General features: G+C 41.1%; 1 protein-coding gene across 1 annotated transcript in view; it reads left to right on the top strand.

The window, feature by feature from the left end:
• Nucleotides 1-2,176: 2,176 nt before the first annotated feature.
• The window catches only part of flrt2 (fibronectin leucine rich transmembrane protein 2), a 15,293-nt gene continuing 1,321 nt past the window's right edge, over nt 2,177-16,148 (top strand). Inside the window, exons 1-2 of the mRNA XM_060916224.1 lie at nt 2,177-2,625; nt 11,797-16,148. The exon at nt 11,797-16,148 is cut by the window's right edge and continues 1,321 nt beyond it. Coding sequence (XP_060772207.1) covers nt 12,193-14,190 — 1,998 coding nt within the window. The 5' untranslated portion in view covers nt 2,177-2,625; nt 11,797-12,192 and the 3' untranslated portion in view covers nt 14,191-16,148. The remainder of the gene's footprint in view (nt 2,626-11,796) is intronic.

The raw sequence follows: 16,148 nt of genomic DNA, 5'->3' as shown, positions 1-16,148 counted from the left end.
CAAACTGATCAGGTGGGCCGGCTCTGTGGTCGGCATGAAGCTGGACTCTCTGGTGACAGTGGCAGAGAAGAGGACTATGGACAAACTACTGAACATCATGGATGATGCCAGAGGAGCCTGTTCAGTGACAGAATTCTCCTTCCCAAGTCCAGGACTAACAGACTTAAAAACTCCTTTGTCCCTCACGCCATCAGACTGTACAACTCCTCTCTGGGGGGAAGGAGGGGTGACAGGAGGACGAGAAGGAGCAGCAGGAGCCTAGCCTGACAAAAAGCAGACAGAGCAGATACTGCCTAAACTGGACAATGTGCAATATAAATGTGCAATATAATGTGCAATACCTCTCCTGCTGGCCTTTTCCCCCATATCTTATTCTTTTTTTATATTTGTATATGTAAATACTTAATTTAATGTAATTTATCTAGAATTTTTATCTATTTTCTATTCTCCTGTAATGATGCTGCTGAAATTTTAATTTCCCTGAGGGAACCCTCCCAAAGGGATCAATAAAGTTCTAATCTAATCTAATCTAATCTAATCTAATCTAATCTAATCTAATCTAATCTAATCTAATCTAATCTAATCTAATCTAACTGTGGTACTTGCATACCTCAAAACCACAAACGTCATTCTGGTGCCAAAGAAGTCCACTGTGTCCTGTCTCAATGACTCCTGGCCTGTTGCACTCACGCCCATCATCATGAAGTGCTTCATACTGAGGCACATGAAAACACAGCTGCCACAGGAATTAGATCCTCTACAGTTTGCTTAAGGCCAAAACCAGACCACAGATGACACCATTTCAACTGCCCTCCACCTGATCCTCTTACACCTGGACAAAAAGAAGATTACTTCAGAATCCTGTTTGTTGACTTCACATAATCATGGTACAGAAGCTGGTACAGAAGTTGGACCTGCTGGGTCTGAACACCTCTGTCTGTAATTGGATCCTGGACTTCCTAACTGATAAGCCCCAGTCAGTCTCCATAGGACACAACACCTCCAGGGTCCTTAGACTGAGCACAGGTGCCCCTCAGGGCTGTGTGCTCAACCTGCTGCTGTTTACTCTGCTGACCCACGACTGTGCTGCCCATCACAGCTCAAATCACATCATCAAGTTTGCAGACAACACAACAGTCATGGGTCTCATCAGTAACAACGATGAGTTTGCATTCAGAGCAGAGGTCCAACACCTTGGGGAATGATGCCAGAACAACAACCTGAGTCTTAACGTCCAGAAGACTAAAGAGATGGTTGTTGACTTCAGGAAGAATCCTGCTGCTTGTTCCCCACTGCACATCAATGGCTCTACTGTTGGAACAGTCAGCAGTGTGAAGTTCCTGGGTGTGCACATGGAAGACACCTTCTCCTGGACCCTGAACACCACCACCATCACCAGGAAAGCTCAACAGCATCTATACTTTCTGCTGAAGCTGAAGAAGGCCAACCTCCCTTCTCCCATCCTTGTACCAGGGGACCATTGTAAATGTTCTCTGCTGTTACATCACTGTCTGGTTCAGGAACTGCAACATCGCTGAACAAAAGTCCCTGCAGTGAATAGCGAGGATGTCAGAGAGGATCATTGGGGTCTCTGTCCCACCCATCGCCTGACTCAGTGTGTCATCCGCCGTGCCAATAGCATGGTGCAGGACAAGTCCCACCTGTCACATGCACTGTTCTCTCCCGTGCTGGCACCACCAGACACCGCAACAGCTTCTTCGGCTCACTGTTACCCCGAAGACCTGACAGTCCGACCTGAAACTACAGCTTCTCATTCATTTCCACACAAATGCATAACGCTCACTCTGCACCTGTCTGGTCACTGTACAGTACTTAGACAGATAGATGTTTAGAGAGATAGAGATATTTATATCTTTACTTTTTATGATTTGTTTTCTCTGTAAATGTTCCATGGGGAGTCTGAGGGAGGGAGGCAGGGGTTCAGTGCGCTGTGTGCTTGGATATGGACACACTGATAAGGAAGCTCTCTTGAATGTTGAATCTATCTATCTATCTATCTATCTATCTATCTATCTATCTATCTATCTATCTATCTATCTATCTATCTATCTATCTATTTTTCTCTGCAGCGCCTCATGCGGGGCCGAAACGCATTGAGAGAGAGAGAGAGAGAGAGAGAGAGGAGGGCTCTAGGAGTGAGTGAGAGAGACAGTGAGAGTGGAGGAGTGAAGGAGTGAAGATCGAAGCTCCGCCACTTTTTCTCCACTTTTGCGCTCCTTCTTCTTATATTGTCTCTCACTCCGTCTGTCTGTCTGTCTGTCTGTCACTCTGTCTGTCTGTCTGTCACTCTGTCTGTCTGTCACTCTGTCTGTCTCTCACTCTGTCTGTCTGTCTCGCGCTCACTGTGGAATTCGGTGAGGAGTCGCGCGCGGTGTAACGGATCTGCGGAACCGGATCCGGGCTGGGTGAGGGGGGGGGAGGCAGGATGTGGAGGTGTCCGAGACACAGCGCGAGCTCCCTCTCATTACAGACCCGGGTTTACCGAACCGGAGCGGATATCCGGTGCGCGTGAAGAGCAGAACAGAGGAATTAGTGAGTGGAGAAAGTGCAGAAGAGAGAGAGAGAGAGAGAGAGAGCTGGATGAGTGCACGCGCGAGCACAAAGGTAACATACTATACTATACTATACTATACTATACTATACTATACTATACTATACTATACTATACCACACCACACCACACCATACTGTACTATACTATACTACACCATGCCACACCACACTATACTATAATACACTATTCTATACTACACTATACTATACCACACCATACTATTCCATGCCACACCACACCACACCACACCACACTACACTACACTACACTACACTACACCACACTATACTACACTACACCATACTATGCTACAATGCACTATACTATACTATACTATACTATAGTGCACCACATCACACTATACTATACTACACAGCACTATGCTTTACTACACTACACTATTCTACACTACTACACTATACACGACTACACTGCACTATACCACATAATACTCTACTCCACTCCACTGTACTCTGCTGCACTCCAGTATACTATCTAATTATCCATACTTGAATTTATTTACTGTAATGAGACCAAAACATCTGGATTAAAGCAGATTATTGTATTTTCATTCTTTATTATTATTATTATTATTATTATTATTATTATTATTATTAAACCCACCCGTGTTTCCTTTCCAGAATGAGAAAAAAACCCACCCATTTTCGTCCTGTTCTTGTGTTAAATAATAAACAAAATACTAAAAACAATCATGTTTTTATCAAACAATAAATCAGTAAAATATTTTTGTCATATAATAAAGAAAGCAGTAACAATTTTATCCCCTAGCTGCATCAAATAAACCAAACAGTATAACATTTTTATCATGTAATTGTTTCGAGAAATAAGAATATAAATTATATTTATATTATTTATTAACAGAAAAAGAGCAATGAAAGTGAAAAATAAAAGAAAATCCAGGTTTTAACACAATATCCGAACCATATCACTAAAACAAGCTGGTTATTTAGGATGACTTGAATTTAAATTATTTAATAATGTGAATAAGGAATTAAAAGCTACAGTGAGTATTTTATCACTGTGTGGTGCTTTATAAGGTGTTTAATATTTCTCAGAAATAACAAACTAAAATAAGCTCCTCCCATTTTATGTACATTATTACTGTATGGCGTTACTGTTTCACTCTAAAGGCTGCGGGAAACGTTCAAAGCACGTGGAGAGAAGGAGGATGGGGTGAAGTTCAGTGCCCTTATTACTGAGAGAGCGGTGTGGGGTTCAGAAGAAATCAGCTAAAATAAAAATAAAAAAATTTAAACCTGCAGCCAAAATTAAATAAAAAAACAAGCAAAACAACAACAACAGCAACAAAACTCCCATGAACATAAACCAGTCTGCCTAAAGTACAATAAGGAAATAAAACATAATTTTTATTATTTTAATTAATGTAAATATCTCAGTATGGGGTTGCAGGGAATATATTTTAATTCACTGAATATTTTTAATAGTCTATTTGTTTGTTTGTTTGTTTTTTGCTAAATTTTCAAGTTAATTCTCCACTCAGAAGTAAATGTTAGTCCTTGAGATGTGTGTGAGAAAGGGGACATCATGCCTTTAAAACACTTTCATGGTACATAATTAACGTTTCATTCAAGTTTATAGATTTTTTAATTTAATTTTTTTAAATACAAGAAAGTTTATTGATGTCCATCTCCTTCTCAATAGATAAGGACAGTTTTTTTTTTTTTTGTTGCTGATTTAGACTTAAAAAATAACACACACACACACACACACACACACACACACACACACACACACACACACACACACACACCATTTGTAAAAAGCTCATACAGACTGCAGAGTGATGTCGGGGTCATTATGTCACTAAACATCCTCCTGAAGGAGCTGCGTTCATTTCCAGAATGCTTCGTTAGAGTTGTGTGTGTTTTGTAAATAATTGTGTGTTTGCGATCGTGATGTTGGCAGATGAACCTGGAGGACGAGTTCAGTTACACGTCTCATGATTTACAGTCAAACTCGTCTGCTGTCTCGGCTCCTGGACGCCCTCATGGGGGGGGGGGGGGGGGGGGGGGGGGGGGGGGGTGTTCACTCCCACGTCTACGCCGCTGCTCAGTCCGAGACGTTTAACGTCTCCTCGTGTTTACATTTTCATAATAATAATATTCATTATACATCACAAACACGAGCTAACAATAATAAAGCGCTTGAGTTTATAACTCTGTTTTTATACATGACAAGAATTACTTTGTTTTTTATTAATTTATAAAATCTATACTTTGAACATTTGAACGTTTACAGTGAAATATTATTCTTGTATTCTGTAAAGGTTGAGCGATATGTTGAAAAAATATCACATCATGATACTTAAAGATGTCTTTACAGTAAACTTTACGCATCTGATCATGATATCGAGAGCTCGGAATTCTCAGAATCAGGTTCTGAATATTTTTTATCATAAAGAATTAAAGTTATAAACGTTTCCATCAGAGCCGAGCGACGCTGCAGGAGAAAATTACATCGCTGCACTTTTTACACACAAACTGAGTCCATGTTTATTTAATCTGCTGAAAAGGAGGAAAAATCAACACTGTATCTTTACAGACCAACAGATCGACACGACGTTCATATCCATCATCTGCTTTCAGACTGAAAAACATTAAAAAAGGTATAAAAATGTATCATGGGATAGATATTATATCAGCATATCAGAAAGTGGAACCCATTTCTCCGAAGCTAAGAACCGTTAAAGAACCCTTTTGTTCCAGGAGTTTTAGTGCTCGTTATTTTCTTTAACACCAAGAACATGTCAGGAGTTTAACCTTTCTTTCTTTCTTTCTTTCTTTCTTTCTTTCTTTCTTTCTTTCTTTCTTTCTTTCTTTCTTTCTTTCTTTCACAGGGTTCTATGTAGAACCTGAACAAATCAACAACCTTTACAACCTACAAACTCTTAGAAACGTTATTTCTTCAAATTTTCTTTCCAAGTCCATTGGATACTACAACCCCGATTCCAAAAAAGTTGGGACAAAGTACAAATTGTAAATAAAAACGGAATGCAATAGTTTACAAATCTCAAAAACTGATATTGTATTCACAATAGAACATAGACAACATATCAAATGTTGAAAGTGAGACATTTTGAAATTTCATGACAGCAACATATCTCAAAAAAGTTGGGACAGGGGCAATAAGAGGCTGGAAAAGTTAAAGGTACAAAAAAGGAACAGCTGGAGGACCAAATTGCAACTCATTAGGTCAATTGGCAATAGGTCATTAACATGACTGGGTATAAAAAGAGCATCTTGGAGTGGCAGCGGCTCTCAGAAGTAAAGATGGGAAGAGGATCACCAATCCCCCTAATTCTGCACCGACAAATAGTGGAGCAATATCAGAAAGGAGTTCGACAATGTAAAATTGCAAAGAGTTTGAACATATCATCATCTACAGTGCATAATATCATCAAAAGATTCAGAGAATCTGGAAGAATCTCTGTGCGTAAGGGTCAAGGCCGGAAAACCATACTGGGTGCCCGTGATCTTCGGGCCCTTAGACGGCCCTGCATCACATACAGGCATGCTTCTGTATTGGAAATCACAAAATGGGCTCAGGAATATTTCCAGAGAACATTATCTGTGAACACAATTCACCGTGCCGTCTGCCGTTGCCAGCTAAAACTCTATAGTTCAAAGAAGAAGCCGTATCTAAACATGATCCAGAAGCGCAGACGTCTTCTCTGGGCCAAGGCTCATTTAAAATGGACTGTGGCAAAGTGGAAAACTGTTCTGTGGTCAGACGAATCAAAATGTGAAGTTCTTTATGGAAATCAGGGACACCGTGTCATTCGGACTAAAGAGGAGAAGGACGACCCGAGTTGTTATCGGCGCTCAGTTCAGAAGCCTGCATCTCTGATGGTATGGGGTTGCATTAGTGCGTGTGGCATGGGCAGCTTACACATCTGGAAAGACACCATCAATGCTGAAAGGTATATCCAGGTTCTAGAGCAACATATGCTCCCATCCAGACGACGTCTCTTTCAGGGAAGACCTTGCATTTTCCAACATGACAATGCCAAACCACATACTGCATCAATTACAGCATCATGGCTGCGTAGAAGAAGGGTCCGGGTACTGAACTGGCCAGCCTGCAGTCCAGATCTTTCACCCATAGAAAACATTTGGCGCATCATAAAACGGAAGATACGACAAAAAAAGACCTAAGACAGTTGAGCAACTAGAATCCTACATTAGACAAGAATGGGTTAACATTCCTATCCCTAAACTTGAGCAACTTGTCTCCTCAGTCCCCAGACGTTTACAGACTGTTGTAAAGAGAAAAGGGGATGTCTCACAGTGGGAAACATGGCCTTGTCCCAACTTTTTTGAGATGTGTTGTTGTCATGAAATTTAAAATCACCTAATTTTTCTCTTTAAATGATACATTTTCTCAGTTTAAACATTTGATATGTCATCTATGTTCTATTCTGAATAAAATATGGAATTTTGAAACTTCCACATCATTGCATTCCGTTTTTATTTACAATTTGTACTTTGTCCCAACTTTTTTGGAATCGGGGTTGTAAACAGTTATCAGCTTCTTCTAACCAATAGGGAAATGGTCTTCTGCAAGCGTCGATAGAACCTTTAAGGGTTCTCCCTGAGGTAGAAGTCAAGAACCCTTAAGAGCACTAAATCTTAAAATGTAAACTTATTCAGAAAAACAAATTATTCAAGGGTTCCTTAAGGTTCATAGAGTAATTAAATAATTGTTAGCTTCCTGAAAGGGTTCTGATTAACCCCTTTTTTGTCGGGTTCTACAGACAGGGTTCCCCCAGAGGGATGAGTGAAGAACTCTTAAAGCTAGACGTCCTTTCGATTTCATAAAGCCTGTGAAATTTAGTTCCGTCTGAAATGTGGTGATTGTGATATCTGTTTATTTCTGTAATATCTCACAAAATATCAGGCCATTCTGTGGCTGGGAAGTTATTTAATTTGAGGGGATTAAAGCAAATAATGTGCATGAAATTGCTCGCTTGGCGCAGTCAAGCAGACAGAGGAAGTCCGTGTGCGCATACGCAGGTTTACCTTCTTCTTCTTCTTTTGGGTTTTACAGCAGCTGGCATCCACAGTGTTGCATTACTGCCATCTACAGGTTTCCCTTTGAGCGTGCACTGACAGTTCCATCATTCTGTCGCTAAACGAACAGCTGATCACACCGAGGTGCTCGCTGAGCGCCAATATTTATTAGTTTGGTCCTGCGTTTCCTTTCCTTCGTATAGAACATAACGTCTTTTCTTCTCGCTTTCTTTCCATTACTGTAGTCGCTCTTTCACGTTTCATTCGCACACTCACGCCCTCCATTTTTCTCTCCTGTTTCAAATTTGTATCCCACAATGCCTTGTGCGAACGGGGAAAGCCCACCACGTGATGGGATGCATGACGTAGTATCTTGAATTGGGTCATGGTGAAGCAGGAAAAAATAGCGGAGAATTTAGAGCCACGTGGAGATAAATTCATTAATTGTTCTTTTATAAAAGTAACTAATAAAATTGGAAGTCTGTGAATCGAATTCAGTAGCTTTCAGTCACTAAACAAAAATAACTGGGTGTCGGGAAAATTATTTTTATGACCTACACTTGAAAAATCTGAAAGGCAGGACAGCTTTAAGCGTACTCTTCTTATAAAAATGGTTCTTTAATGGTTCATGGGATAATTAAGGGTTCCTAACATGGTTCCAAGAGGTAAACACATGGTCGTCGGGTTCTACACAGAACCTTTAAGGGTTCCTCTAGAAGTGTGCTTTAGATTTTCAGACCTTACACTTTACAGTTTTTACCCTGAGCTTCATGAAGACAAATTCAGCTGCGTTTTATTATAAACACTTTATTTACATGTTATATGACGACCCTAAAAACGAGTCCCACAGCTTTGTTGATTAATTCTCTCTAACAGCAGCTCTGACACTAGTGCAGGTTTACTGTATATTCATGTGCTTGCTCCGATATGTTATCGTTTCTATAGTAACGATTAATTCACAGGGCGTGTCCGGTGGAGCTCCACTGAGAATAAACAGATTAAAAAACACATGTAATCACTGATGTTGTAACATTTATGGAAGGAGTCTCCAGTGTCAGCGCTGTGTAACAGTCTGGTGAGGGATCGACTGTTTATAGCTGCTGTAACGTAAGTGAGAACCTGGACCACATTATTATTACTGTAAATATAAATGGAAAACACTACTGTTGTATTTTATTCCTTACACAATAAAGTAAAGCTGAGGCAATTGTAACGGTACAAAAATTAAATATTGGCACCCAGATATATGAACTTTAACATACTTACAGTAGCCACTATACACTTTTAGATATCTTCATTTAATGTTTTAATGACTTTTAGTTTGTGGAATCAGCTGATGCTGTTGTGCCATGTTTGGGTTCAAACCCGAGTGAGGAACCTCTTTAATACGCTCTACCTTATGGCCTTAAACCATATTTCAATCACCTGGGTCACTGGATAAGCACTTAAAGCTCGATATTGAGTCTTGGGTCAACTCTTAAATCCTCTGCGCAGAGATAAATAGTGCGTATCGATCGTTTATAGCGGGTGGAGCAACTAAATTATCCTCCTGTCCCATTCCTTCTGACAGCTGGGATTTGTCACGCTTTCCCTGCCGCCTTCCTTCACTATACACTTGGGTTTGTTTTTTTTCCCCCAACCAAACGCTTAACCATTCCCGAAACTGTAAAATTACAAAATAATATACACGACATGAGGAACCTGCAGGCGTTTAACCTGCGAGAGTTCAGTCAGAGGGTAAATACAGAGTTTATTTGGTTTAATATGAATTTATTCTTCCACGACTGAAACTCAAATAAACAGGTGTCAGGTTTCATTAATCGATCATCGTGTGGTGCTCGACGTTCCATGGCTTAGAAAGCGTGCATCTGTGTTTACAGGCTTTTCAGTGGGAAGTCCCGAATCACTTCACACTAACGCTGCTGGAGTTCCCCATCACTAAAGTAGAACCCTTAATCTAAAAGTGTGTGTGTGTTAACTGTATAAGAGTGAGATACAAACCTCAAATTACAGCTAGAACCTGCCAAGAGTTTCACATCCAGTTGTCTTGGTAGAACGGTTCTTCAAGGGCTCTTTAGGGTTCTTGGGATAATTGAAGGTTTTTCTTCCTAAATGAGTTCCACTTGGAATCATGACATGCTCTAGAAGATAGGAAGAAAATATTGACCAGTAAGCCCAATCCTTAATTATCCAGTGTACCCTTAAAGTTCTAACAGGTTCTTAGCTTCATAAAATGGGTTTACTCAGACCCTGTTCTGGTAGGTATTGAGCCTCTAGACTTACCTCAGATTCTAAAAGTCTGAACTGGACTCTGTCCTTCAGTGACGGACTGTGGACTTGACTCTGACTGTTAAACTGGGTGGGACTGTGGACTTGAATCAAGCTATAGAGCTGTGGACTTGGGAAGCTGACTCTGAACTTGACTATGACTCTAGAACTATGGCCTCTGGACTTGACCAAAACTTTTTCCTCCCAGAGTGAAAAGGGGTTCTAATTTTAGTTTGTATACTGACATTTTAATATCAAGTCAGGTTCCTGAAGGGTTCATTGAATAATTTAGGGTTCTTAGCTTCCAGAAATGGTTCTCCTTGGACCATTGACAGGCTCTAAATATTAGGAAAATAATGTGCAATGGAAGTAAAGTTGGATGAATCATCGCCGAAAATTCAACTATAAATCGACCAAAATACGTAGTTGAATAAAGGGTGAAAGGGGGTCAATTCTCTGTCGACCACCAGCCACTTTTCAACGTCGTTTCAACGGAAACTCGTATGAGCAAAGCGGTGTTGAATCAACGTCGGTGATCGACGGTGATTCGACGGCGTATAGGTCGAAGAACATGCCGATGATTCCACGTCGAATCAACGACCCTCTGCTATCTGGGTGATTTAGAGTTTGTACCAAGGGTTCTTTGGATAATTAAGGGATAAAAATCTTCGGATCTTATTTATTTATTTATTTATTTATTTACTTATTAACAACTGGAACCTGTCCAATTTGAACCATTTTTTGAAGCCAAGAACCCTTAATTATCCAGTGAACCTTTCAAGAACCCTTTTCTAAGAGTGTAGTAATGTATTAATGTTCATATAGTTAAATGATTGTGGTGTTCAATGCCTGAAACCAATTTCAGGTTCCTGAATTAAATATTGACGTGACTTTTGGAATGAATTAATCAACTCTGAGAATGAAAAAGGGTTAATTGGATAATTAAAGGCTCTTAGTTGCCGAAAATGGATAACTTGGAACTTGTTCTAATTGGGAAACTTGAAGGCTTCCTTCAAAAGAGGATAATGAATGAGATATTTATCACTGGATAATTACCTTTGTTTAATTCCAAAAGGGTTCTATTTGGAACGGTTTCTAATGCCTGAACCCTCTGTTATAAGCCTCTCTGTGGAGGGATCCTCCAGAGGTCCAAGCCAATGAGTCTTCAAGGGTTAAAAAAATATAAAGCTTCTTTAATTGTTCCTTTGATAATTAACAGCTCTTAGGTTCCTAAAATGGTTCTACTTGGAACCCTTTCTGATAGGAAAAACGACATGGTAGGGTTCCACCTAAAACCTTTAAGGGTTTAAAGGACTTTTACCACCTAAAATGGTTCTATTTAATGGTCCAAGAAATTTTAATGAACATCGTATTGTAGCTTCACAAAGTGTGTATTTTATTATGAACACTTTAATCAAACTTTGTCTCAAGGACAGGCATGCTCGAAATTTCCCACAATTCTATAATTATAATCTAAACAACTGAAACCTCTTTCAGATTCCTGAAATAAATTTGCATCAGTTTTAATTTCCCGCTGTTGGGTTGAGGGTTTATTTTGAAATGCTTATTTTAATTTGTGATGATCCACACAGTGTAACCTTCCATGTTTTGAGTCTCGGAAAGCGTATAATCTCTGGATATGTGTGTTTACAGGTCTTTCAGTGGAAATTCCCAACTGACTTCAGAGTAACTTGAAAGCTGTGAAACACGCTTTTACTTGTGTTTCCATGATGGAAGGCTTTACTTTTCCAAATCTAACTTTATGTTAAATTATTTAGGTAGAAATGAGTGAATGCCTCTTCCTAAATGCTGAGCTTTTGTAGCCTGCTTCCTTTTGGTGCATCGACAAAAAACTGAGAGAAAAAGCTGAATTTTAATCAGCACTTTTCTTTCTTTCTGCAGGTCCCGGGCTCCAGATGTCCCACCGCCTGAGATTGTCCTGGGTTGAGACCCAGCGGAGTGTAACAGAGAGGAAAGGAGGAGTCGTGGGCTTCTCAGCTTCTCAGCTCCAGGGCTGCCGCTGCAATTTCACACAGGCTCTGGGCCAAACGAATCCTGCCGTGCTTTGATATTTTAGCATGGATGGCGCCAATCACGGAACCTCTGACCTCAAAAATGAGACCGTGGCGCTGAGATGGAGGACTAGCAATTATCGAAGGATTAACCCCGGACTTCCTCTCTGTGAACTCTGCATTAGTGCGATCCTATAAAGCACCTCGCTGGATTTACTTCTCCTCCCTTAAACCACAGATTTTGTGGGTGGCTCTAAGTTTTTTCTTTCTTTCTCATTTTCCCACAATGGAGTTCCAAGTCGGACTGTGGAATAACGATTGGACCTCATTTGTTCGATTTTGCTTTACTGTATTGCTGAGCTTGCATCTGCAGTTCAGTCCCGTTGCATCTTGTCCCAAAGAGTGCCGTTGCGACAAAACATTTATTTACTGTAATGAGAGGAGTTTGACATCTGTGCCTCTGGGTATTGGGGAGGGATACAAGATCCTCTACCTCCACAACAACCAGATTAACAGCGCTGGATTTCCAGTGGATCTCCACAATGTGTTGTCGGTGGAGACTGTCTACTTGTACGGGAACCAGCTGGACGAGTTTCCCCTCAACCTTCCCAGAAATGTAAAAATACTCCATTTACAGGAAAACAACATCCAGACCATTTCCAGAGCAGCACTTGCCCAGCTACCCAAGCTGGAAGAACTGCACTTGGATGACAACTCCATCTCCACAGTTGGGGTGGAGGAAGGGGCTTTTCGGGAAGCGGTTAACCTTAAGCTCCTCTTTCTCACCAAGAATCACTTGAGCAGTGTTCCTATCGGACTACCAGCAGATCTTAAGGAACTGCGTCTGGATGAAAACCGCATCGCTGAGATAGATGAAGGAGCTTTTCAAAATGTTACCAGTCTACAGCGGCTGTTGCTGGATGGAAATCTTCTGGAGGATGATGCCATCGCTCCGGGTACCTTTAAGAACCTGGTCAACCTCAAAGAGCTTTCCTTATCCCGGAATTCTCTCACGATGCCGCCACCTTTGCTTCCGTCAATGTCTCTTGCTAAACTGCACCTGCAGGAGAACCAGATTAAAGACATTCCTGTTTTGGTTTTCTCTGAGCTCAGGAAGCTTGAGAAACTTGACCTGTCAACTAACCTACTACAGACTGTACCACAGGGCGTGTTTGATGGGCTGAGAAGCCTGAAATATCTCAATGTTCGAAGCAACCAGTGGCGCTGTGATTGCGCTATTAAGTGGATTGTCTTTTGGCTGAAGTCCTTGCCATCTTCCGTGAACGTCCGTGGATTTGCATGTCAGCAACCAGACAGACTAAAGGGCATGATAATCCGAGAACTCAACCTTGACATCCTTCAGTGTCCGGCTGGTACTGAAATCGATCCATGGCTCACTCACTTACCTCTGTCTCCATCCCAACCTCGTAGACCCACCATCCTTCCCAGAACCACCCCCATCACCACCACCATGTCATCCACAGTTTTCCACCCAACCACAACCAATCCCGTGCCTCCGGTGCCCAACTTCCCACCTGTTCCCTATCCTCCCTATGAAGACCCTTTGAAAATATTCTTGAATGTCGTGAATAGCACGTGTGTCGAGGTTAGTTGGGAATCTTATTTCACGGTGACGGCTTACAAAGTCACCTGGGTCAAGAGGAGTCAGAATTTAATGATGGATATTAGCCAAGAGAGGATGGTCCCTGGGGAGCAACGGACACTTAACTTGTATGACTTGGAACCTAGATCTAAGTACCGGATCTGTGTTTACATTCTGGATTCCTTAAATAGTTACAGACCTGGAGAGGATACGATCTGTTCAGAGATCAGGACCAAATCAGCCTTGAGAAACTCCAACAATGCGTCTGAGTCGGACCAGGTGGCACAGCAGGACGTCGCGTCGACGTTCCTTTTAGCCGGCGTGATCGGTGGTGTCGTGCTGCTTATTTTGATTATATTACTTAGTCTCTTTTGCTGGTACATGCACAAGAAGAGCAGGTCTTCCTGTTCCTCATCCAAATGGAAATACAACAGAGGCAGGAGAAAAGATGACTACTGTGAAGCCGGCACCAAGAAGGATAACTCCATCCTGGAAATGACCGAGACCAGCTTTCAGATTGTGCCACTGAACAATGAACAGCTTCTCAAGGGCGATTTCAGGATCCAGCCCATTTACACACCCAATGTTGGCATTGGCTACAGAGACTGCCACCTCAGTAACAATAGCATTGTTTATTGCAAGAGCAGCAATGTTCCCGGTGTGGAATTTTGCCACACGTGATGCTTTTTTTAAAAAAAAAAAAAAAGACGATATAAACATTCACTGTACGATTAATGCACACACGGTTTTATATCTAAATCTAAATCTAGATCTAAATATGAATATATCCCCCCATGGTAATTTATATTGCGGACAATTATGTGGAATTAGGCTTTGGGTTTGTTCTTTATTTTTCTTAGCAAATGGTTGTGTAATTAGCATGGACCTGGCGTACGTCAGTTGTGTTTGTACAATCAAGGCTGGTGTTAAATGCATTAGTCCAGGTTTTCTGCCTCTCGGGTGTGAACTTGGATACCTTGCTAAGAAGCGAAATACAAATCCCTGCGGAGAAACGGTAGTTAAGATAACAAACTGGTCAGGAAAATGAAACACCACTGATTAGCCTGCAGTGGAAAAAATAATACAGGAGCGGAGCTGTTTTTACTTTTTTCGTTTAGTCTTGTTGTCGACGTGGCAGAGTGAAGCAGTCGCTCAGGAAATGAGCTTTTTGTGAAAGTCACATCTGAACACGCTTACAACATTTCAACACCACAAAAGCTTGCGAGGGGCCAAGAGTTGAGTTGATCTACAAGCTGGTGTCGTGTTTGGTTTGGCTTTCTGCCACCAGAGGGCAGGATTTTTTTTTCCTCTGGAGGATTCTTTCAACCATTTACCAAACGTTACAGATCCAATCCCACTAATTTCATATTGCTTTTTTGGTTTTTGCCGTTGCGTTTAGAATTTCATCTCAAACAACGTCAAATATATACAGGGTCGCTGAGGCTTTGGGAAGATTTCAGTACAGGTGTCTATGAGCTCATACCCTCAATCGCTGACATTTCATGTCTGTGTGTCTCGCTCTGGAGGCTCCTTACAAATTATATGAGAGGATTTGCAAATCACGCACCCTTCCTAACGAGCCCTGGAGTCTGTGTTGCATTATTATCTCATAAAACAATGTTATTTTTGGTGCATATTGAGTTGGACACCTCGTATAGAGAAATCTAGATCTGTACGTTAGCTCGACTGTGCTCACAGGGTTACAGGTATGGCTCGGGTTTTCCTCTGTTTTCCTTTTACTGATCAAGTGCTAGTTTAATCAGGCAACTGTTTAGGTAAGATGATGAATTGTGGCACATGAAAAAAAATGCTTCTTAAATCCAAGCGGAGTGGTATGTGCCAGAGCTCGGTTTGCCCTCAGATCCCTGCATGAGTGCAATTAAAACTATTTTTAATGCTGCGCTGGTTTTTCCAAGCCAGGGCGCCTGCTTAGGGATGCCATTTTTTTTTTCACCGTGGAGAACTTCTTATTATTCACTGTTACTCTCTGACTTTATTTGCTTTGACAAGATTTTATTTCGTGGGTCAAGTTCAAAGAATCTCTCCCCTCTCGCTCATAATCCCTGGGCCTGAAAAAAGGAAAGAAAGAAAAAGAAAAAGGACGAAAAATATGTCGAGGTTATTTTCGCCTTTGAGGATTGAGAGAGAGAGAGAGAGAGAGAGAGAGCGAGAGGAGGTCGACTGATTGGAAGTGTTTAACCCTTTGTAGGCCAGCAGGGGAATCATTTTTAAGAAATAAAGCCAGATTGTGAACATCACCGAGTTCAGATTGTTACGAGCGCAGACGTGATTTGAACTCCACATGTCTGAACTGTAAAAAAAAAAAAAACCACAAGTATTTTGTTCATGTAGCAAAAACAGATGTCTCTGAGAAAGAAGGAAGAAAAAAGCGCTACTGGACTCATGTGGCTGTCGAGGTATTTCTCTCAGACTGTGCCGACCCTCGTCCCAAACAGCAGGGGTTTGTGTTCGAGAATTAAAACACAACTTTTCTTCATTTTATTCAGAACTTTATTTTAAACAACGATGTGCGGATGATCATCTAAACATCCTAAAATCCTCCAAAACTCAGAGTATTTAAGAAGTAAAAGATTGAAACTGTACGATAAGAGGAATGAAACTGCTATCGTAGGAAAATA

Source organism: Neoarius graeffei, chromosome 3 (genome assembly GCF_027579695.1).
Source record: "Neoarius graeffei isolate fNeoGra1 chromosome 3, fNeoGra1.pri, whole genome shotgun sequence".
NCBI lineage: Eukaryota > Metazoa > Chordata > Actinopteri > Siluriformes > Ariidae > Neoarius > Neoarius graeffei.
This window is presented reverse-complemented; position numbering and strand designations above follow the sequence as displayed.